This window comes from Chrysemys picta, chromosome 3, assembly GCF_011386835.1.
Source record: "Chrysemys picta bellii isolate R12L10 chromosome 3, ASM1138683v2, whole genome shotgun sequence".
NCBI classification, from domain to species: domain Eukaryota; kingdom Metazoa; phylum Chordata; order Testudines; family Emydidae; genus Chrysemys; species Chrysemys picta.
In genome coordinates this window covers 204,398,660-204,421,465 of record NC_088793.1, presented here as the reverse complement: position 1 = coordinate 204,421,465, position 22,806 = coordinate 204,398,660, and the positions used below count along the sequence as shown (strand labels likewise).

At 40.3% G+C, this 22,806-nt stretch overlaps 1 protein-coding gene across 11 annotated transcripts in view; it reads left to right on the top strand.

The window, feature by feature from the left end:
* The first annotated feature begins 4,226 nt into the window (after window positions 1-4,226).
* RALGAPA2 (Ral GTPase activating protein catalytic subunit alpha 2) overlaps window positions 4,227-22,806 on the top strand; it is a 277,139-nt gene continuing 258,559 nt past the window's right edge. For 7 of the 11 annotated variants that reach the window (XR_006173556.2, XR_010599988.1, XM_042846557.2 and 4 more), the window contains exons 1-3: window positions 4,227-4,971; window positions 16,017-16,127; window positions 19,373-19,422. Coding sequence is in view for 7 of the 11 variants with exons in the window: in XM_042846557.2 (XP_042702491.2) it covers window positions 4,866-4,971; window positions 16,017-16,127; window positions 19,373-19,422 (267 nt within the window). In the remaining 4 variants the exon portion in view is untranslated. The remainder of the gene's footprint in view (window positions 4,972-16,016; window positions 16,128-19,372; window positions 19,423-22,806) is intronic. The other 4 variants (XM_024110680.3, XM_065589833.1, XM_065589834.1 and 1 more) reach the window with 2 other exon arrangements.

Below are 22,806 nucleotides of genomic sequence, written 5' to 3'. Positions count from 1 at the left end.
CTTTGACCTAACTATGTTGACCCATGTGCTATACCTCTGGTAGAGGTGGAGTTATTAAGTCGGCATAGCAGGTGAGTTACATCGGTGGGAGCAACATGTTAGTGTAGACGCTTACAGAGTTAGGTCAACATAAGCTGCCTTGCGTCAACCTAACTCTATAGTAAAATCAACGAGGAGTCTTTGTGGCACCTTAGAGACTAACAAATTTATTTGGGCGTAAGCTTTCGTGGGCTAAACCCCACTTCATCAGATGCATGGAGTGAAAAATGCAGTAAGCAATATATATATTACAGCACATGAAAAGATGGGGTGTCAGTGCTAACAAGGCCAATTCAATTAAGGTGGAAGTGGCCTATTCTCAACAGTTGACAAGAAGGGGTGAAGATCAACAGAGGGAAAATTATCTTTGTAGCACTAATGAGGCCAATGCAATCAAGGTGGATGTTGCCCATTCCCAACAGTTGACAGGAAGGTGTGAGTATCAGCAGAGGGAAAATTACTTTTTGTAGTGACCCAGGCACTCTTGGTCTTTATTCAGGCCTAATTTGATGGTGTCCAGTTTGCAAAAATTAATTCCAATTCTGCAGTTTCTCATTGAAGTCTGTTTTTGAAGATTTTTTGTTGAAAAATTACCACTTTTAAGTCTGTTGTTGAGTGTCCAGGGAGACTGAAGTGTTCTCCTACTGGTTTTTGAATGTTATAATTCTTGATGTCTGATTTGTGTCCATTTATTCTTTTGCATAGAGACTGTCCGGTTTAGCCAATGTACATTGCAGAGGGGCATTGCTGGCACATGATGGCATATATCACAATGGTAGATGTGCAGGTGAACAAGCCCCTGATGGTGTGGCTGATGTGGTTAGGTCCTGCAACAAACCCCGTTGCCAACTCTGTCTGCATATCTATTCAAGGGACACCATCATGGGACCTAACCACATAACACCATAGCATAACACCACTAAAGTCAGAGAATTTGGCCCAAATAACTTGAGTTCAGTGTTTAAAGCATGCAATTTTAAAAATCCATTCTTTCTAGTTATACAAATTTTATGATGAGTCACCCTGTACTTTATGGGACTGTGCTCCACAGTGCTAACAGAGAAAGGACAGTCTTGTTAAAGCACAGAAATGCGTCATGAGATCTGGATTCTATGCCCATCTTGGTGTGACTTTGACAGCAAGTAATTTAAGCCAACCTTTTCAATGTGAGTGCCTAAAGCTAGAGGTCTAAATCCATATTTGGTTAACAAGATAAAAGTAATCCAATTTTCTGAGGTGTTAAGCAGCCACAGCTCCCATTGACTTCAATACTGTTACTCAGCACATCTGAAGAATACGACTGTTTAACTTTTGTTGCCTAAATATGGATGCAGGTATGCACCCAAGTTGAAAATTATAGCCTTCACCTCTCTGAGCCTCAGCCGAATCATTGTACAATGGAAAGAATAATATTTACCCATCTCACAGGGTTGCTGTCAGATTCAATTCACTGCTTTGAGATCCTTGAATGCAAGTCACTATATGACCATAACGTATCGCTATTATGATATTATTGAGTGGTTATAGCAGAGGACTGAGAGTTTGGATTCTTTGGTTCTATTCCTAATCATGCCACTGACTTGCTGTGTGAGCTAGGCATGCAGCCTAACTTAATTTTAGCATCTGTCAATGGAAATAATATTTTCCTACCACATACTGGTGTTCTGAGGATTATTATAAAGTGCTTTGACTCCTCGGTGCAAGTGCCATAAAATAACAAAGTATTATTTGTGTACTGATTACAGTACTATTTTTGTTAGTTAAGATTTTATCTTTGAAGTGTAGAAAATAATAGCATTACAGATTTGATTAGAAAGTGGAGCAGGTTCAATGTCTCAGCTTTTTCTAGGGCACTGACTTCTTGTTTTGGTCATGGAAATTCACAGTGACATTATGTTCATCTTCTGTATCTAAAACATACCTGCATGGAAGTAGCTTTTAATCAGGAAACACTCTTGGAAGGGCATAGTGTATTTAATTCAGGAACCGTGGGTGAAGTTAAGTGATTTGAGGAAAATTAGACTGATTCAGTAGCAACAGATTTTATGTAAAAATGAAACAACTCCTTTTTAACAATGCAGAGGCAGAAATGTGAAAATAGCAGAAATTATCAGACGAGCTAAACTGAAACTTAGCATTTTTCTAATTTAAATAAGGAAGGATGAAGCCAAACCTTGAGTAATGTTCTGCCTCAACCAACCACATTTGTTATTTGATGTTCTTAAACATGAGAAAGAGTAATGACCTATTTCACTCTTCTTGGGAAGCTGCAATTTTTCTGACAAATAACACATGACAAATAACTTAAGACAATTTCACAAAGTTTAAAGCTTTTCCTAGTATGAAATATTAGTCTGTAAAACTGGGATAAAAAGACCAAGCAAATATGCAGGATTGTCAACCCCAAGTCTGTTAAACAATCAGTAGTCAGGCCCAAAAATCATGAGATTTTAAGAGAATATTAAATTTGGGTTCTTTTCCTTTGCCTTCTGGTTTTTGAACCTCAAGGTTACAGCTGGGTCACGTTTTCAAGCTTTTCTCTGGAACCATGAGGGCTAGATGATTCCTTATTTCTCCCCCCCCCCCCCGGCCCACCCCCAAAAAAAAGAAAGAAAAAGAAAAAAGAAAGCTAAGATTCTCACATAATCAACTGCTTCCAGGAGCTGGGGCCTTAAGAAAAACATCAAATATAGTGAACATGGTAATAAAGAAAATCACAAAAGTTGGCAACACTAAAGGACAAAAATCAGAAATGTACAGCAGAGAGCAAAGGAAAGTAATTTCAGGGCTGGAATTGGAATAGAATTCAATAGAACTCAGTAAATCTGAGACCCAATCCACCAGAACTCAAAAGGACATGTTAGCGTGAAAAGTCTCAACCCTCCTCACCCCCCATCTCTCATTCTGATGTTCAGTCTTTGCTTGCAACCTTACACGACTTACTTCCACCTCCTCTACGGCTAGGCTCACTCCCTACCCGCATCCATTCTACCTTGGCAGGTAGCAGAAGTTGCCTCAATGAGGCAAGATGCCAAAACTTCCCTCTTTCCCAGGCCTGCTCTTTGCCATTATAAGCCTCTGTCTCTTTGGATCACCCTGTTTTTATTTAAAGGAGCGGAAAGAGGGAACACCACTGACAGGCAGGTTGGTGGAGCAAAAGGAGCCTGAAAAGAAGGGGACAGAGAAGGGGAGAATTGTTAGGAAATTCCCCCATCTCCATGGAGAAAAGCAGCTACTGAGGAAGGAATGCGGGAGCAGTGGGGAGCAGCAGAGACTCCCTCAACCACTGCCACCAGTAAAATAAGTGTTTGTGAGGAAGAAGAGGGAGCAGAGACACTCTGCCCTGCCCAGTGAAAGATGCACTAGAGAGTTCAGGGATGGGAGAAGGGAGGTACAGGGGACTGAGGCCTTGTCCACATGAGAAAGTTGCGCTGATTTAACTGATTTTAAAGCAGTCTAGTTAAAATGGTACAATAGAGCTGGGTGGAGAAGAGTATTCAGTTTTGTGAGCTGTGGTAGTTTCCCCACCCACCCCTTCTCACCAACAAATAATTTATATTCTTCTGTGATTGACAGTAATATAAAAAAGAAGGGTCTTTGTAATTTACTTGCATGGGATAGATTGTTTTTTTAGACCTTAATTCTGAGTTGGAGTTTACTAACATTAACCCTCCGATGCCTCAGAATCTCATTAAATTCTGTGGGGTCTGGAATTTTGAGTCAAATTTTGCTCTCAGTTTTACACGTGCAAATCTATTTGGTCTTTTGTTTTCTCACTAGGTGTAGAGTTTAAGAACACTGTTTGGACTATAAATACATAAATAATACACAGCTATTCAAAACATGATTGAGATTATGTGGCGGGGGAGCCCTGCAGGTCACAGCGCTGGTGTCAGTGTATGTGTGTATGGAGGAGCCCTGCAGGTCACAGCATGGGGGGGGGGAGGGAAGCCCTGCAGGTCACAGCGCAGAGCCGGTGTCAAGGGTGGGGGGAGCCCTGCAGGTCACAGCGCAGAGCCGGTGTCTGAGGGGGAGAGCCCTGCAGGTCACAGCGCACAGAAACCCCGACGGGGGGGGAGCGTCTGCAAAGTGGCTCTACAGCGCCTACAGCTCCCAGCATGCAACGCTCCACGCGGCGCCGCGTGTCCGGCCGCGCTGCACGCTGGGGGCTGTAGTGTCTCGCGGGGGGGGCGCTCGGCGGGTCCCCGATTGCGGGAAGTGGCTGCTGTCTCTTCGCCGCTCGCTCGGGGCACGGCGGGCTGGGGCGCCGCGCGCGGGACGTGGGGGACGCGGGGCTCGCGCTCTCCGGCGCCGCGGGGAGCCCGGCCCGGCCCGGCCGGGGGCGGCTGCGCAGTGCGGCGCCGGACTGGAGGCAGTTAACCGTCGCGGCGTCCGGTCAGTTCCGTGTTTACACGCCCACCCCGGGGAGTGAGAGCGGAGCGCAGCGCGAGGCGCAGCAGGGAGCTTCTCCCCAGCGTAGTAACAGCTCTCCGGCCTCTCCGAACGGGGGGTCCCTCGGGCCCCCCAGCAGGGAACCTCTCCCCTCCCCCCTCCTCAGACATACAGTAGCGGGGGGTGCTGCCCCCATCCCCGCAGAAGAGCTCTCCAGCCCCCTCCCCCACCGAACAGGGGTCTCTCCTGCCCCCCTCAGCAGGGGGGTGCTGCTCCCTTCCCCCAGCACATCTCCAGCTCCCCTCCCCCACTTAACAGGGGCGCTCTTCCCCCATCCCCCCACGGCAGGGGGTGCACCCCCCCCTTTGCCCCCCAAGCATCAGGGAGTCTCTGATCCCCCATCTCAGCCGTCAGGGAGTGTCTCCCCCTGCGGGATGTTCTCCAGAAGGAGCCATGCCGATGTCAAGAAATCTACACAGAAAGCTCTGGACCCGAAGAAGGACGTCCTGACCCGCCTCAAGCACCTCAAAGCGCTGCTGGGTGAGTCGGGGTGGGGTGGCAACAGACAGGGTGCAGACCTTGGGGGCTTTAAACTAAAGGATTCTGTGTGGGGTGTGAGGAGCTGTCAGTTGGCCTCCCCACTGGATTATTCCTCCCCACTGCAGGACTTTGTCCTACTGGGTGCTGAATATTGTATCCTGAGAGCAGGCACCAATAAAAGGAGATTGAAAGGTGCCACAGCAGCTCTGGGTCTGTCTGTCACTTCCTGCCATTCAATGAATGAGTCCATGGCTGAAATCCAGTTGCTCTGGTCAGGGCTCTTAAAAGCCAAGGGACTTCTGCTCTCAGGCTCTGAGGACACACTTGCTAAGCATCTCTGATTTATTTATTTCTGTTATGGTGGCATGTAAAGGCCCCAAATCAGGGACCCATCTTGTTAGGCACTGAATGCACAAGTTAAAAAAAAGACCTCCATTGCCCCATACAACTTATAGATGAAAGATGGCACAAGGATGCCACAAGAAGACTGGGAAGGGGGACCTCAGTGGACACATCATAGTCTCTCATCACAAGAAGGAGTTAGTTTTAAAAATTGCTTTGAAATCTTTTTCTCTTTCTTTCCCCCAACTCCTCCCAAAAAGGGAATTGTCTCCGTTTGAGTGTGTGAGCATTTTCAGAGAATGGGAAAAAAACTGCTTTTGTTTGTTTCTCAGTTTCATTTTTGTGGTTTAAAAAAAACGACCTTAGTTTCATATAAGTTAATCAAAGCAATTGATTTTTATGTCATTCTTAATTGTAGCTATACTATATAATAATCAAGAAAAACTTCTTTTCCAAATAAAATCTATTGAGTAATGTATACTGAGGCAAAACTTAAGCAAGGGGATAGTCTCCATCCCATTTTCTGTTTTAATTGTAAATGTTGCAGCTGATACTGTTATGATTAATGTCTCTTACATACATTTAAGCAAATATCTTAAATTCTATTAGGATAAAAGGAAATGGCTGCTTTATAAAATCAGAATTCAGGATGTCTTTGCTGTAGTCCAAACTATTAGTAGAAAAGAACACAATAGGATGGATAAAACCTTTTAGGATGTTCCAGGAAATGTAAAAAGATTATTTCTAATTGAAGTGAAATATAAATCAGTTATTCAAATCACTTTAGCGATATTTTGATGGAATACTTTATTCAATTAACCTGTGAGTATTATGCGAACGTGGTTTAGGTGGAGATTGACAGAACAACAGGGTAAATAAAACTTGAAGGCTTTTTAAAATTAAATAACTTATTTAAAAATTTTTAAAATTAAATATGAATTTGATAATCTACATTAAGGCCTAACTTACTATAATCTATTAAAATAATTTAAATTTAAATAAAATAAAAATATTCAATCAGTACAGGTTTGTTGCCAAAGTTTTAAAGAAAGTCAAACCACTGAAGTGGTGGCTAAGCACCTGGAACCAGAACTTGCTGAAGTGCTAAGACCAGCTTTTGACAGCAGTAGCCTGTTCTGCAGGTACAGAGAGAATATTTTCTTCATTTCAGTTCATTGAACTAGTTTAGTTCAGTAGCTAGCTTATTCAAAGTTGAGACACCAGTTGGGAATTGAAAAGGTAGAAAAACTTGTTTTCCTCTCTCAAGCTATGAATAATGAAGAGGTCTGAGAGGATGAGATCTACTAGTTCTAAAATCTTGAAGCAATTAGTTCAATTCACTATAGATAATATTAATTGTTTAGTAAATCAGTTAGCTTTAAGTACAAAATATGTTTTGATAAACTTATTTTATACATGTACCCAACACTTTAAGGTACTTTTATTTAACTAATAAAGAACTAATTTTAAAATGCTCTTTTGTGCATTTTTAATTGCATTCCAATTTCCTTTCCAAATCTAGCTTGAAACAAACCATGAGTAAAAAATTAATAATCTTGTACATAAATGTCATCCACTATTTTCTAACATCATAAAAATGTAAAAACGAAGAATCTGAATAAATATGTATTCATCTGTCTAGATGCTTAAATAAATGTTTATAGTTTTAGTGTATCGTTTTGGTTAGCAAAAAAGTACCAAATTTAAAGTAAAGGTTATATTTAGTTGCATATGAACGTGTTTTAGTGGTTATACCAACCAACGTGAATCAACTTTCTTTAGGAAAATAACTAAAAATACAATTACAGAACAAAATCAACATATTTAAATGGAGGTTTCCTGCTTGTGACTTAAATCATGATTTAAAATGGTGATTTAAATAACTTTGATTTAAATCAATCCACTCTGGAGAACAAGCCCAACGTTTTTCTTCCTAGTCACTTAAAATAATAAAATCCAAAACAGCCCTTACAGGGTTAATTTCTTGTTGTGTCATATCAGTTGTATGGAGTCAATCTATGCCAGGGGTCAGCAACCTTTCAGAAGTGGTGTGCTGAGTCTTCATTTATTCACTCTAATTTAAAGTTTTGCGTGCCAGTAATACATTTTAACGTTTTTAGAAGGCCTCTTTCTATAAGTCTATAATATATGACTAAACTGTTGTTGTATGTAAAGTAAATAAGGTTTTTAAAATGTTTAAGAAGCTTCATTTAAAATTAAATTAAAATGCAGACCCCCCCGGACTGGTGGCCAGGACCCGGGCAGTGTGAGTGCCACTGAAAATCAACGCGTGCCATAGGTTACCTACCCCTGATCTATGCTATGAAGATGTCCTTGATAAAAGGCAATATAGAAGAAATATTTACTGTCCATTGATTATTTCCTGATCACTTTAGTTCTCTGAAATAAAAGATTTTGCCCAAATACAGTCTTGTGACTTTCTGTAAATTCTGAACATGTTCTGTTTATCAATATATAGAGAGTTGATGATAATATTAAAAATAAAAAACAAACCAAAGTAACCAAATTCTTGTAAACTTTTTGCTTGTTTGCTTAGTCATTCTTTGATTACATTTGATTCTCACTCAGCCAAGAACATGAAAACGTGCATCTTGGTTCATACGATAAGTAGGTAACATTATTACAGGGGGGCTGGTTACTCTTTATATCGACCTAAATAACTTAACAAGCTACGCTTAGGCTAGAAATTTAATAGAAAATAAGTTTATGTAATTTTAAAAAGAGTGACAGTTGCTAAGAGTAAACTACACTGTCAATCACAAAATCCAAGCTTATAAAGCAAAGAAATTAATAGTTAAGAATTAAAAAATACTGCCTAGATGAACGCATTCTCATCCATATAAAGAAATTTCATCACAGCACAACCCTAACTCCAACCCATGGTTTGCTGTTTTTTTAAAAGATTTTTTGCTATCTTGATTTCAGTAGAGTTTTCTTTCAAGGGATAGTCTTAAATGGGAACTATTATTAGCTAATATTTATCAACTGACATTTGAATTTTTTTGTAAAGTACTTATAATTGTTGTGTTGCGGGAATAAATTTTGACATTTTAATATTAAGGTGATAACCATTAGTGATTAGTAAAATAATGTATATATGTGAACTTGCATTAGAAGCAGGTCAACAGGTGTCATTAATCTCAAATATAAAATTCTATTTCTTTTAAAAGGGTTTTGTGTGTTTACTGGTGAAAGAATAGTATTTTTAGATCAGAGTGAAGGTTGTTGTGAGTATATGCATTTCTTTATACTTAATAAATAAACACTTTCTTATTATGTGCAGTGTAAGATTTGAGGTCCTTAATTTTTCATTTCCACTGTTTGGTTTTTCTAAATAATGTGATAAGAAACTACATTGTTATTTAACAGCCCTAATTGTTGTTTGAAACAAAGTTGCTGTTTTTTTGTTTTTGTTTTGGTCTTTGTAAAGGTTTTGGAATTTCATAGTGTCTGTTTTGTTTTAAACATTTACTTTTGGTTTTAGTGTTTTCCTTTATTTGCACAGTAGGAAATATAAAGAAGTGGGATAGGATGGATCACCAGATTAAACTAAGAGAGCTGAAAATGGTTCCTTCAAAGCCTGTCTCATTTGATACACACCTGACAAGATATACTCTTTAGGTAGCTAAATTACCAAAACATGCATGTGGAGCATAGTCTAACTTCATTTCAAATGTTGTTTAATCAGCAAATTGTCAGATCCAAAACTAGAACGCACATTTTTTTTCACAGCTAAAGCCTCCTAGGCAAGTCAATGTACTTCTGTCCCTTGGTTATGGTGGAGAATAACAGAGTTCTCACTTCTTGTTTGGGTACAGCAAGTCAGATACTTTATTCTCCCAAGCAATTGTGTAGAGGGAGAGAGCTAAACAGGTCTCTCTCCAGGTAAACAATTACAGCAAGCCTTTATACATTTCATTACAGACAATAATAAGCAACAGCTGCATTTTGTTTATACATAGGCCATCTTGATATCTTATTTTTCTCACTTGTTTTGACTCTAGTCTACATACAATATTTTCTACACATTATCTACACAAGGTCGCAACAACTTCTCACACAGTTCTTTCCCACTCGCCTCACACAATCCTCGCTTCTACAAATCTCGCGTTATTAGGGTTACAGTTAGCCTGACTCTTGCTAACAAACTGTCATGCATTGCAATCCCCTTCCTGTCAGTTCTTTCTCTGCTTCCACAGTTACACCATCTGAAAAATGTGGCTAATGATAATGCTTTCCAGTTACCTAGTATTTTTTCATTTGTAGATCTTAAATACTTTACAAAGGTGAGTAAGAATTATTATCCCTATTTTATGTTTGGCCGCAGTACAGAAACTCGAGCCCATTTGTACAGTAACTCCTCACGTAAAGTCGTCCCGGTTAAAGTTGTTTCGTTGTAACGTTGCTGATCAATTAGGGAACATGCTCGTTTAAAGTTGTGCAATGCTCCCTTCTAACGTCGTTTGGCAGCCGCCTGCTTTATCTACTGCTTGCAGGAAGAGCAGCCCATTGCAGTTAGCTGATGGGGACTTGGAACCAGGGTGGACCGGCAGCCCCCCTATCAGCTGTATTCTTAAAGATCAAATAAGATACTTAAAGTTTCATTCAGAATTGAAATTGAAGAAGAGACTATAGAGCTTGATCCTTCAGGTGCTATGTCTGGTGCCTTGATTGAAATGTGGCCGTGACAATGATTTTATGTCTCTGTTCTGGGTCTTCTGCACAACTCTTCATAATCAGCTTCATTGAGAAGCAGTCTCTATTCATCTTTGACACCCAGAAATGACAAAGGCTCAATCTGTGATAACCATAGGTACTACTACTGAAAAACAGGGTTTTAAATGAATAGTAGACCAAATTGAACAGGGAATTGGGCAGAACCACAGAAACTGAGGGGGAAGAAGAAGTCTGAAAAGTTAAAAAATACCATTGACACTGCTGCTTCATTTGGCTAGGAAAGTTTCACTAGAAAGAAATGGAAGTCTCTGCGTCCCTGGAGCTTCCAACTCATGTTGGCACGGACTTGCAAGATTGAGGAAGTTCTGCCACCAGACAAGCCTTATGTATTTGGCTCACTCGTTTTTTTTCCCTCTTCTCTCCATCTGAGAGAGCTCCATTCTGCAGTGTAAGATTCCACCTATGCTGGTAGAATCTGTCTCTGTATTCCTCTCCTTGCTGTGAGGGTGCACCGTGTGGAGGAGGACAGACATAATTTTTCATTGGGTGCAACAGAATAAGGAAATCCAGTGATCTTACACACACGAGTGCTCAGAATTTTGTTTACATCAATTGATCATTTGCACCAGAACTGACAACTTGTGTGCAGAATTTCAGCAGAACCTTAATTATACTGGAACTGGCTGCCACTGCTGCAGTAAAAAGAGAGTGTTGCTGTTGAGTGCCCATCTGACCTTTTGTCATTCAAAGTTGCAAATTGTTTCTCTGTACTCTGCAAGAGAATTTTAGGAACAAAATAGCTTGGAAGGAAAAGGATGTAGCTATACAAACGTATGCTTATCTCAGAATAACAATAATTTTGTGAGTGGTTATCTACCCCGTTGTTAATGAGTTTATTTTTGATTAGGCATTCCACCCTTCACTCCCCCATGAATAGAAGGGAAAGTTTTTTATGATCTCATCTCTTTCATGTGAAATCCTGTAAATGGAAGTCTTGTTTTCTACTAGCTGTTGTATTTAACAGAAGGCATTCAGAGAGAGGAACAAAACAGTTAGTTTGCAAATTCAAGACCTGTATTTGTAGGAAACAATTGGCACATAAAACACTTTCCATGGGTAGATCACTTTCATAGTACAGACTTTAAAAAAAACAACAAAAAACTTGGCCCTTCAAAATGTACAAATAGCAAGTCAACAAAAACTATTATTTTACATTCTGAAATTGTACAATATTGTGGAGCTGTCTTTTGCCAATTAGTCTCTATAACTTGGATTAAAATAAGGAATGGCCCCTTGAGAAATGGCACCACAATAGAGAGAGACATGGGACAACAGAACATGCATTATCTACCGTGCTGTTATTCCCAGTGCATTGTTAGATAGACTTGTTGGGTTTGGCCTACCATGACCAGAGTGGATAAAAATTGATTAAATAAAAATCTTGTTTAAAAAATATATATACGTGTGTGTATATATATAAAATTAATCTGCTTAAAATTAAATTTGAAATAACATAAATAGACAAGATGCTGCATTAGCAATTCCTCAAATTTTAATGAGTTAAAGAGTGCTGCTGCTTTTTTTTGAATTACATACGGAATCGGAGTGAAACATCTCAAACTTTTGAGGTTAACTCAAGCTTTATAAATATGTCACAATGTCATGCACTGCATTAAGTATACGATTTTCAATCTTTACAATGCGGCAAATGCTGGTATTTACATTTTTCCAAATATAAGTACTGTACTTTCAGTTTTTGTTGTGCAGAAGGGGTTTGCCTTAATTCAAGGGTTCCCTGAGTGGGTTGCGAGGTTATTACATGGGGCAGTCGTGAGCTGTCAGCCTCCACCCCAAGCCCCGCTTTGCTTCCAGCATTTATAATGGTGTTAAATGTATAAAAAAGCATTTTTAATTTATGGGGGGCGGGGGAGGCGCACTTAGAGGCTTGCTATGTGAAAGGGGTCACCACTACAAAGGTTTGAGAACCACTGCCTTAATTGCTTTTGATTTCAGCTTAGTGAGCACATCAGAGAGAGTATTTTCTTCATTTGAACTAATTCATTCAAAGTTGACAAACCGTTTGGGAGTTAAAATAGCAGGCAAGATTTTCTTCCAGTCTATAAACTATAACCAGGTGGGAGAGGATGAGAGCTAATTCTAAAAACTTAGAGGACATGGGACCAAATTTTCAAAGGTATTTAAGCACTTAAGGTTGCAAAAAGATGCCTGGTGAGATTTTCAACTATCTGAATCTTGAGGTGCTGTTGAAAAAATTGACCGATAGTGATCTGAAGCAATATGGCAATTCATTAACTACATGTAGTAGTTCCTATGTTTAATAAATAAGTTTTAAATACAAAAATGTTTTGATAAACTTATTTGTTTCTTATGTATGCATCCCTTTAAGGTAGCTTTGTTTGTTCTAGTTAAATAATCTTAATGCTTTGTTGGCTTTTTAATTGGATTCCAGTTTCCATTCAGAAGCAGTTTGACACATGAGTAAAAAGTATCTAGTAAATTAATGTCATTCACCATTTTCTAACATCATAAAAGTAAAAAATGAAGAAGCTGAACAAATATATATTTAGCTATATAATTGCTGAAATACATGTGCATAGATAAAGTGTATTGTCCTGGTAAGCAAAAAGTACCAAATTTAGGGTAAAGTCTATATTTAGTATCAAATTAACATATTTTAGTTGTTATACCAGTCAGCTATACGGAATCTTACTTTAGGAAAATAACTAAAGAATACAAATGCAAAACCAGTATAGATCAGTTATTTAAACAAAGGTTTCCAGCTTGGTAATTTAAAACAGTGATTTAAATAATTTTGATTTAAATCAATCCTCCCTGACCATGATTTTTAGACAAGTGTATACTTGTGCCTTATTGCATACTAGTGATGATCAGTGTCTTTGCCACTCAAACGTATGGTTTTACGGTAAATATGAGTGAGGGTGAGTGAGTGTGTGATGTGCTGGGAGATTTTGTGTTGATTTGTGCTTGTGGCAAAGAGGCGTGTCTTTCGCTATCTGCATTTGGGGTTCTTGTGTGTGCTGGTTGTGTGATTGGTTTTAAAGAACTATGGCAGTTGAGCCAAGTAATCCACCATTTGTGCATTCCCCCTTACACAATCAATGAAACTGTTGCATGTATATTAGCTGTGGAGTTACTTCTCAAAGCTTCTCAACCTTCTTTTACGCAGGGGCCCCCTAAACTTAAATAGTCAAACCTGCGGACCTCCAACCAGGAGGTTGGGGAGGGGTCACGTGAGGTCACATGCTCCCCCCGATTTTTGCCTTCTATTGGGTTTTGCTCCCTGAAGTGCTGATGTAGCAGGGCAGAGCAGTGGTATGTCTCCTTGGCTAGCTGCTGTCTGCTTGTGGAGTCAGTGGCTGGCTGAGAGGTAACTTCTTCTGAAGGCAGGGGGAGATCTCTCTTCTGCAGTGACACTGCAAGTTTTGGTAGTGCTCCCTCCCTCACCTAGCCCAGACAGGCTGGGTGGCCCACTGAAGTGAGTCAAGGGATGGAGGAGGTGCGGCACTCAGGGCTGAAGCCCGGTTTATTTTGGCAGAACCCTCGAAACTGGCTCGCGGACTCCCAGGGAGCTATGGACCCCCGGTTGAGAACCAGTGGTCTAGGACTCTTGGCATGGCTTAGTTACATGCCTTAGGGCTAGTCTACGCTGGCAATGCTAACGAGCTGCCGCGGCAACGCTTTAACGTGCCTTGTGTGGTTGTGATGCTGGGCTGGGAGAGAGCTCTCCCAGGGCTCTAAAAAACCCACCTCCATGAGGGGCGTAGCTCCCAGCACTGGTGCACTGTCTACACTGGCGCTTTACAGCACTGAAACTTGCTGCCCTCAGGGGGATGTTTTTTCACCCCCCTGAGCGAGAAAGTTGCAGTGCTGTAAATTGCTAGTGTAGACAAGCCCTTACTATAGCAGTATACTGCACAGGTGTAGTTCATAAATTCTCAGCCATTTTGACTTTAAAAATTGGGTGCTAAAAGGATGCATATTACAGTGATGATTGAATCTGGTGATATTCTGAACAAAATGAGCACTCAATCATGCTTTTAGCTGTTTTTGTCACTTCATGTTGACTCTACAGACCTGCTAGGCCTTAGAGCAAGGGTAGTGAATTAATTTTTTGTCAAGGTCCAAATTTCTTGGTAAAGGTGTAGTCAAGGTCCAGACTCCAGAGAAGAAAATACAAAAAATTAACAATTATGATAGTAAGTAAATAAAAAGATTTTGGGATCACTTCCAAAGCATCTGGCAGTCTGGATTTGGCTTGCAGTCTGCCTACTGACTACCCCTACCTTAGAGTGACGCATAGGTCAGCAATCCTGGAATCTTATTGTATAGATAAGCGGTAGTTGTGCGTAAATAGATGATAAAGATTAACAGACTTTTATGGTGATATCAGTTTTTCTGTTAGGTTCATGATGAACTAATGCAGGGTAGACATGTTTGTGTCACTGAAGAATTGCTTGATGAAAAGATCATTTGTGGAAGCTGGCAGAACTATGATACACAGAGGGATGCTTGTTCTGTTTCTCTATGCTGTTGGTGGGGGAACCTAATATTTATATAATGCCAAACAAGCATTAATTCCCTTTGGGGTAAGGGAATATTCTTTCCATTCAACAGATGAGAAAGCAGAGGCACAAAGAGATTGAAGCCAACACTTTCAAATATGGACCACTTACTTAGCTGTATGACTTTGAGGTGTTGAGTACATGTTGACTTAATAGGAGATCTGGGTGCTCTGTATTTCTGAAAATGAGACCACTTACTAGGATAATAATTACTATTGTGAATGTACTGTATGCTTTGACTTGCTAAACATATTTGATTATAAAGTTGCTTTTGAAACAAAATATAAACATATTGATTCTGCAAAAATATAGTAAACTAATTTTACTGTTGTAAAATGTGATCTTGCTGATATTAAGGTATGCTCAAAATTTGATATCTCAGTAAGAAACATCTATCTATCTATATATCTATATCTATATATAATTTTAAAGAAAACTACCTGATGCACCAGATCTCCTCAGAGTGCTCTCTGTACCAGGTTTAGTGTTGCTATTGTTCATAAAAGATCAGTAGGACTACCAAGAAAAGTGTCAGCCGGTGTCCAAGTTAATTCTTCCCAGTAAAAACAAATTATGATGAGAAATCAAATAAAGATAGCACAGAAAATTAAAAGGATACAGAAACTAGCCCACTGTGCAATTTTGTACAGATTGGCCATCTATGTCTAGAGAAAAACAGGCATTTATGATCCATTCTAAGCCCTTTTCAGAGTACAACCCTAACAATAGAGTCGCTACCAGGAACCTCCATAATGTAATGTGATGTTATATCGGTGAGCTTCCATGCTGGCTTTGCAGCAGAATTTGACTAGCGAATATTATTAATGGAGGTCTGCACGTTCTTCTCAGAAATCTGGTGCACACAATCATCTGGTGCACCAAATTAATTCTGGTGGCCTCTTTTAGGTTTTCATAACTATACATGGAGTAATGTCCAAGCATAATTTGTATTTGCAATCACTGCAGTTTTACTTGCAATTCTTTTTGCACATGTAGGTGGCCAGTTATACATCTTGCTGGTTTTCTGTTTACTACAAATGCATGTATAAGTATGTGTGTCTGGCCATTGTTGTTGTTTGTTATTTTTATTTGTAAATGATAGGACAAAACTTGTGCTTGAAATATTGGGAACTGTTTTCTTGAAAATATCCGTTTTTCGTCAGCTCCCTTTCGTAAAGGGAAATGGAAGAGAGTTTAAATATCCACTTTTGAACATTAGTAGTGCAGTATAAATTTAATATTAAATATTTTATAGAAAATAATGTGACAGTTCTGTTATTGCTACATTAATAGTAGATTTTCCATGGTAACTTTTTATTTTTGTATGGGGAAAATACAGGCTTCATACTTCTGCTGTTTGTAAGTTAGTGTCTTAACTTATACTTTTTCTTAATTTTTCAGATATTGTGGATGGAACTGACCTGAAGCAATTTTTTGAGATCAACTATTCTCAAATTTATTTTATCTTCTATGAAAATTTCATAACACTGGAAAATAGCTTGAAACAAAAAGGTAATCTGTCCTGTCCTACAGTTTTGCCGTGATTTTTTCATAAACCTCACGTGTTCTTAACCAGTTTTAAAAGCATTCCAATAAACACACACTAATTGGTACGTCTTCCATACCTTGCTGAATTCATAATGCTTTCATAGTTCCATACATTATAATATTTTATGTACCCTTAGCATCAATACTGTTACATTTTAAGTTTTCAGGTACTTAAGCTTCATTTTGTAAACTCAAGCCAGAAAAAGTAACTTGTTAAAGCAATTTATGAGCATTCCCTTCAACTTCTGATTTTTTTTCTAAGAATTTGGATTTATAAATCTTAAACAAAGGAAAGCTGCTTAGAACGATCAATAGAAGGTGTTATAAGTACATGCAAAAATCATTACCTAGAACAGGGGTGGGCAAACTTTTTGGCCCGAGGGCCACATCTGGGTGGGGAAATTGCATGCAGGGCCATGAATGTAGGGCTGGGGCAGGGGGTTGGGGTGCGGGAGGGAGTGCAGGGTGTTGGAGGGAGTGCGGTGTGCAGAAAGGGGCTCAGGGCAAGGGGTTGGGCTGCAGGAGGGGTGCAGGGTATATGAGGGGGCTCAGGGCAGGGGGTTGGGGTGTGGGAAGGGGCTGAGGGCAAGGGGTTGGGGGCTCAAGGCAAGGGGTTGGGGTGCAGGAGGGGTGCGAGTATGGCGGGGGCTTAGGGCAGGGGGTTGGGGTGCAGGAGGGGTGCAGCAGAGGGCTCAGGGCAGGGGGTTGGGGTGCAGAGTGCAGGAGGGGTTTGGGGTGCGGGCTTTGGCCTGGCACAGCTTACCTTGAGTGGCTCCGGGGTGGCAGTGGCGCGCAGCTGGGCTAAGGCAGGCTCCCTGCCTGCCCTGGCCCTGCGACGCTCCCGGAAGCGGACGGCACCATGACTCTGCGGCCTCTGGGGGTGGGCAGAGGACTCTGCGTGCTGCCCTTCCCTGTGGGTACCTCCCCCCACAGCTCCCATTGGCCTGGAACGGGGAACCGTGGCCAATGGGAGCTTTGGGGGAGGCACCCACAGGCGAGGGCAGCATGCAGAGCCCTCTGTGCCCCTCCTCCCCCAAGGGCCACAGAGATGTGGTGCCGACCGCTTCCGGGAGCGGTGCGGGGCAAGGGCAGGCAGGGAATCTGCCTTAGCCCTGTGGCACCATGGGGGTGGCAATCCCGTGGGCTGGATCCAAAGCCCTGACGGGCCGGATCTGGCCTGCGGGCCGTAGTTTGCCCACCCCTGACCTAGAACAAAGCATTTCAAAAACACTTGTAGATATGGGGATATTGCTGGCTTAACTACTACTAATTTAAAATCCATTGACCATTATGTGTTTGACTTTCCACTTAGCAATAAACAATTTTACCCATATCTACAAATCAGAGGTTTTTATGAAACTGCACTGAAACTATGAATTAAAGGTGGACAATAAGACCCGTAAAGAATGAAGAAAGATATTTGCAATATGCCCTAATATTATTTCTAAAATATGCTTCATATGACACCGGACTCAGAGTGGTATGACCGATTGCTGACAGGGAGTTTTCAGAACCTCCATAACTTCTCAGCTCAGATCCATAAAGAGACTTAAGTGTTGCAATTCCTAACTTTTAGATGCCTAGAAAATCACTGAACAAAAATGGGATCCACAAAGCCTGAATTGGGCACCTAAGCTCCCTGTACAATGAATAGGAGGAGATAGGAACCTCAGAATGGCATCCAAAAAAGCCAGCCTGCTAGGTGGGGAACTGCCTAAGCTACCTAATGGGTGATGCCAACGAGGAAGGTGTCGTAAGCCCCTCCAACAGAGTTCGGTACTGAAGTCCAGGCTGCAGGGAGATTCCTATCTCTGCTTGAGATCCACAGCCATGAACACTCTCCTGGAGTAAGATGGCTTCAGCACCTAATTCCATGGAAAATGACTGGGGATTGGGATGGAGGAGGAGGAGCCAGAGGCAGCAAGGGCCTCCCTTATAACCTTTAACCCAGAGTTTTAAGGTACTTACCTGGGATGTAGGAGACCTTGGTTCAATTTCTCCCTCTAGTGAGGGATTTGAACAGGAGTTCTCCAGCTCTCACGTGATATTTGTCTGCTTCCTAACAAGGGAATATGAATCCTTGCCCAACAGGGGTGTGAAATTAACAGAATTATTAAGACTAGTTGATAGAAGCAGTGAGACCAGTCTTTATGGTCTCCTGGCTCCCATCACAGTGGGTCTTTCTATAGGCCAAAGGATATTTTGAGGGATGAGATTGTTTTTGCTTGTCTTGCTTGGAGCGCTAGCTCTGTGTGTGTGTTGTATGCACACTGTGCAGGAAGTTCAGCAGGACCCTGAACACTTGAAGTACAGTTGGAACGTTCAGAAAATTGATGGGCATTTTTTCAAATTCTATGGTGCATGTAGAAATGGCAATTTGCTATTGTTTATAACATAGGTGTAGTTTGAACACAGAGTTGCACCACGTCAACTAAAGGTGAGATTTTTAAAGCAATTTAGTTAAATCCGTGAAAAATCCTGTGTGGACACTCACAAATCAGTTTTAAGTTGACTTAAATCTGTTTAGTTTGGATTTGGTAAATGTACAACCCCCACTAATCCAATATAACTGGTTTTAAACTGATAAGTGTGTTCATGTAGGTTTTGAATTTGCACTGATATAACTAAATCCATTTTAAAAACCAGTTTAAGTTAGTACAACTTGTGTGTAGACAAGGCCTTATCAGGGAAGGGAAGGATTAACTAGTCTTCAGATGGATAATTTTAAAAAACACGTTTTTAAAATATATATGTTTAAATACATTCTTTTTATTAACTGAAAGCTATTTAAAGACTTTAATGATAATTTTAATATAGATTATGCCTGGCACAAAAATTAAGCACTGTTTATGTTTATATATTTTGTTTCGGAATAATTAAGTCCCCGATCCTGCAAATACGCATGTGCTCAATTTTAATCACATGAATAGTTCCTTTGACTTTAATTAACATGAAGGTTCTTCGGTGGAACTATGCATGTGCTTTAAGTTAAGCGTGAAGATACGAGTTTGCAGGATTGGGGCCTTAGATGTTATATATTGTTAACTGCTAAATATACTGCAATATGGGGATATACCTTTCTGTACTGGCTCAAAGCCTTTCAGTTCACTTAAATAAAAAAATCACTCTGTTCCTTTTTATGCTTTCTTGCTATTATAGAACAACAAACCATGTTATTTTGATATGAAATATTGTTTTCTGTATTGCAGGGAATAAATCACAAAGGGAGGAGCTGGACTCCATTCTGTTTCTTTTTGAAGTAAGTTATCTTATTACACTGTTTACTCCACAATGAGCCCTACAAAACTTATTCTTCACTGCTTCATTTCTTGCGTAGTCATATACAGCTGTGCAGAGTAAATTTAATATGCACAAATCAAAATGGTGGTAGTATTTTATTCCCATTTTGCACAAGTGTCAGTGACTATATACAGGAGCACCGCCAGCTTTTTTGCCGCCCTAGGCGGCGGAAGGTCCCACCCCTGAAATACCGCCCCCGACAGAGGCGACGGAAGGTCCCGCCCCCAAAATACCGCCAACGACCGGGGCGGCCAAAGATCTGGCCGCTGTGGTCGCTGCCCCGCAAATGTTAGTGCCCTAGGCGACCACCTAGGTCGCCTAATGGGTTGCGCCGGCCCTGACTATATAAATTGCAAGTCAGTAGAGATTCAGGCCATGTATTTACTATTACTACTTTTTTAAATAAATATTCAGAAATAAACTCTGTATTATGATACATGAATACCATGAGCTTGAGTAATATCGAGACCTAAGAAATTCAAAATGAAAATAAAAGCTATTTCATCTTGCAACATTATATGGAGCCTAGTTCTAGACTCCTCTGGCCTCTAATCACTATTATATATTGTATTAGTCAGTTTCTTCCAATCAGAATAAAGGATTTTTTAAAATCTCTTGACTTCAGCCTTTTAGGCTTTCTGATGAATGCTAATGAAAAATGTAACTAAAAATCAAATTTAAATTATTTTAGACCATAAATATTGTAGAAATATAAAACACACAATTTGGAGATTAATTTTCTGTATGTTAATTTGTATTGTTGGGGGTACTGTGTCTAATAGTGTTGCCTCTGCCAGTGCCTTGAATGAGATGACATTTATGGTGTAAAAGTGATGCATTATTTCTAAAGATGATATAAATCCTTTAACTTTCTGCAGTTAAGAATTCCCTACGTACTCTTTTCATCTATGCTTTTTCAAAGCACTGAACACCCTTTATGTTGCGGTAGCTACGTCAGACCAGGAGAAAAATTAAATTTAACTTGCCAATCAAAACTTCTAATTTTTTAAAGTGTGAATAAGAATGCTTCAGCACATTAAGGGGTTGAGGGTTTGCTTGCTGGTAGAAAGGTATGATTTATAATTAGAGATGAAATAGCTAAAAACAAATTAGAATAACGTTGTAAGTTATCCCTTCAATTTGAATCATGTTTTCTGTGTACATTTCTATCTTGTTGAACCAACAAATATTTTCCTGTCCATACTGATGAAATGCAAGCTGAAATGAAAATTGTGGGGAGCACAGACTTGACTGCTGAATGTCTCCACTAGGCTTTAGGAAAGTATTCAGCAGCAGAATAAGTCTTATCTTGCATTTTAAAATGTCTTTCTCCTTTCCCCTCCAAAATCCACCTTTCAGTTCCTGCTTCACTAAAGTTCTCTGAGTGCTTTATTCTAGGATTTCAGATACCCAGAGATTCTTCATAGCTCATGATACCCAGTGTTACAGTGACACGCTCTTAGAACTTCAGTGAAGTACCATGTGAAAAGGGATTTCACAGCGGGAAGAAAATGAAAAGCAAAAAGGCAAGTTAAAACATACATTTGAGCTAAGGGCGCCCTTCAGCCTAGCTAGTGGAATTTTTCAACACAGATCTCTGTGCAGTCTTACTCTTAAGTTTGTGTTTGAAAACAAAAAATATTGCTACACATTTCTAAAGCTCCCACCATCACAGTATTTGGAATTCCACATTGTGTCTCTGGCCTTCTATACAGTATAAAAACTTACCATGCTCAGTAATATTTGTTCCCCTTTACTCAATTGAAAGGTGTAAAACATCCACATACAAGTGATTCAGTTCTAAGGAACATTTCTTACACACTGTTTCTGGGGGTTAACAACTGATTTTGTTATTCCTGCCTCAACTATTTGTGTCAGTGTGGATAGAGGAACTATCTCCCAATAGCTGCCTCAGTTGGCAAACCACCTTTGGTTCACCACCGAAGAGTCTCCTCTCTGCCCCCAATCATCTCCCCCATTTCCCCTCCAGAAAAGCCCTCAATCTCTACAAGTTCCCCCCCCTGCTCATATCCTCAGTTGGTGAAACAATTCTGATGTACCCTCTGAGAGCAGTGTAGCAGAGACAGATGAGGGCTTCCCCTGAGTAATGATTATTGGCCACAAAACTGCATTTTCTATCCCTTAGATATATCCCTTTTTCTTCACTAGTGCCCCCCTATTTTGGTCCTTAGCTAGCAAACTAACTGTGGTTCATTGGCTGGTGGGGCCATGAGCAGAGGTATGTCCTTTCCTTAGAGAAGTAGGGCTGGGGAGGGGTCCAAGACAGCTTAGCTGTGCTGTCCATTCCTCTCCCACACCCCATTTCTATCCCTCACAAGGCCTGGAGAAGGTGCCTAGAGAAAGATCTAACAAATAACTGGATCCTGACACCCCTCTGTGTTGAAGATAAGTACTCCTAAGGCATTTGAGATGAAATGGTTTAAGGCAATGCCAATATGGATGCCTGGGTGAAAGATAACTGATCAGCATACCTAATGTGGATGCACTGAATTGTTTGTGTCTCAATTGGTGCAGAAAATGACTAATTACAAACGGTTCAGTTCTCCAGTGCAGACAAAGCATCAGTAACAACTGGATCTAATTTTTGCACTTCACAGAAAAAAGAGATGGTTTTCAAACAGCCGTGCAAACTCAAGCTGAGATGTAAAAGCCAGCATGTGTCTATCAGTCTTGCACATCACCTTCTGAAATAGAGACTCTGTATTTGGAACTTAGCTAACAGTTTTAATGACTGTGCAAACCACCAAAGAAGAGAGTACACTTGCCAGTAGCTTATATTGATTCTGCAGTGCTAACGAGTTTAAAAGTTTAAAAAATGTGTATATCTTCTTAACTGAAGGAAACAGATATAATTTGGAATTCACACAGGGATGAGATTTTTTTATTTTAACTAAAAAATTTTTTTTTTTAAATAGTTGCAAATATGATTAGAAATGGAAAACTAGCATGCTGGGATTGTCCCAGGGGTAGACAAAGCAATTTGTATTTTAACTTGTCATTTAACACATCTTTTTTTCTAGTGTGAACACAGCTTAAGGGAGTGAAGGCAGGTGAGGAAAAATCATGCCAGGGGAACTAAATTGCTGAAGGAAGGGGGGAAATGGGATGCTTGATTCATTTGAAAGTGCCTCTCAACTGTTGGTGAGGGAGGAAAGAGGAAATTCTGGTGTGTGAATTTTGATAAGGATGTCTGGTCTACGATATATTTATTGTTCGTATCACAGTAGCACTTAGGAGCCCCAATCATGGCCCATTATGCAAGGAACTGTACAAACATGTAACAGAAGATTGCGTTAAGGCTATCAAGATCTATGGAGACCAA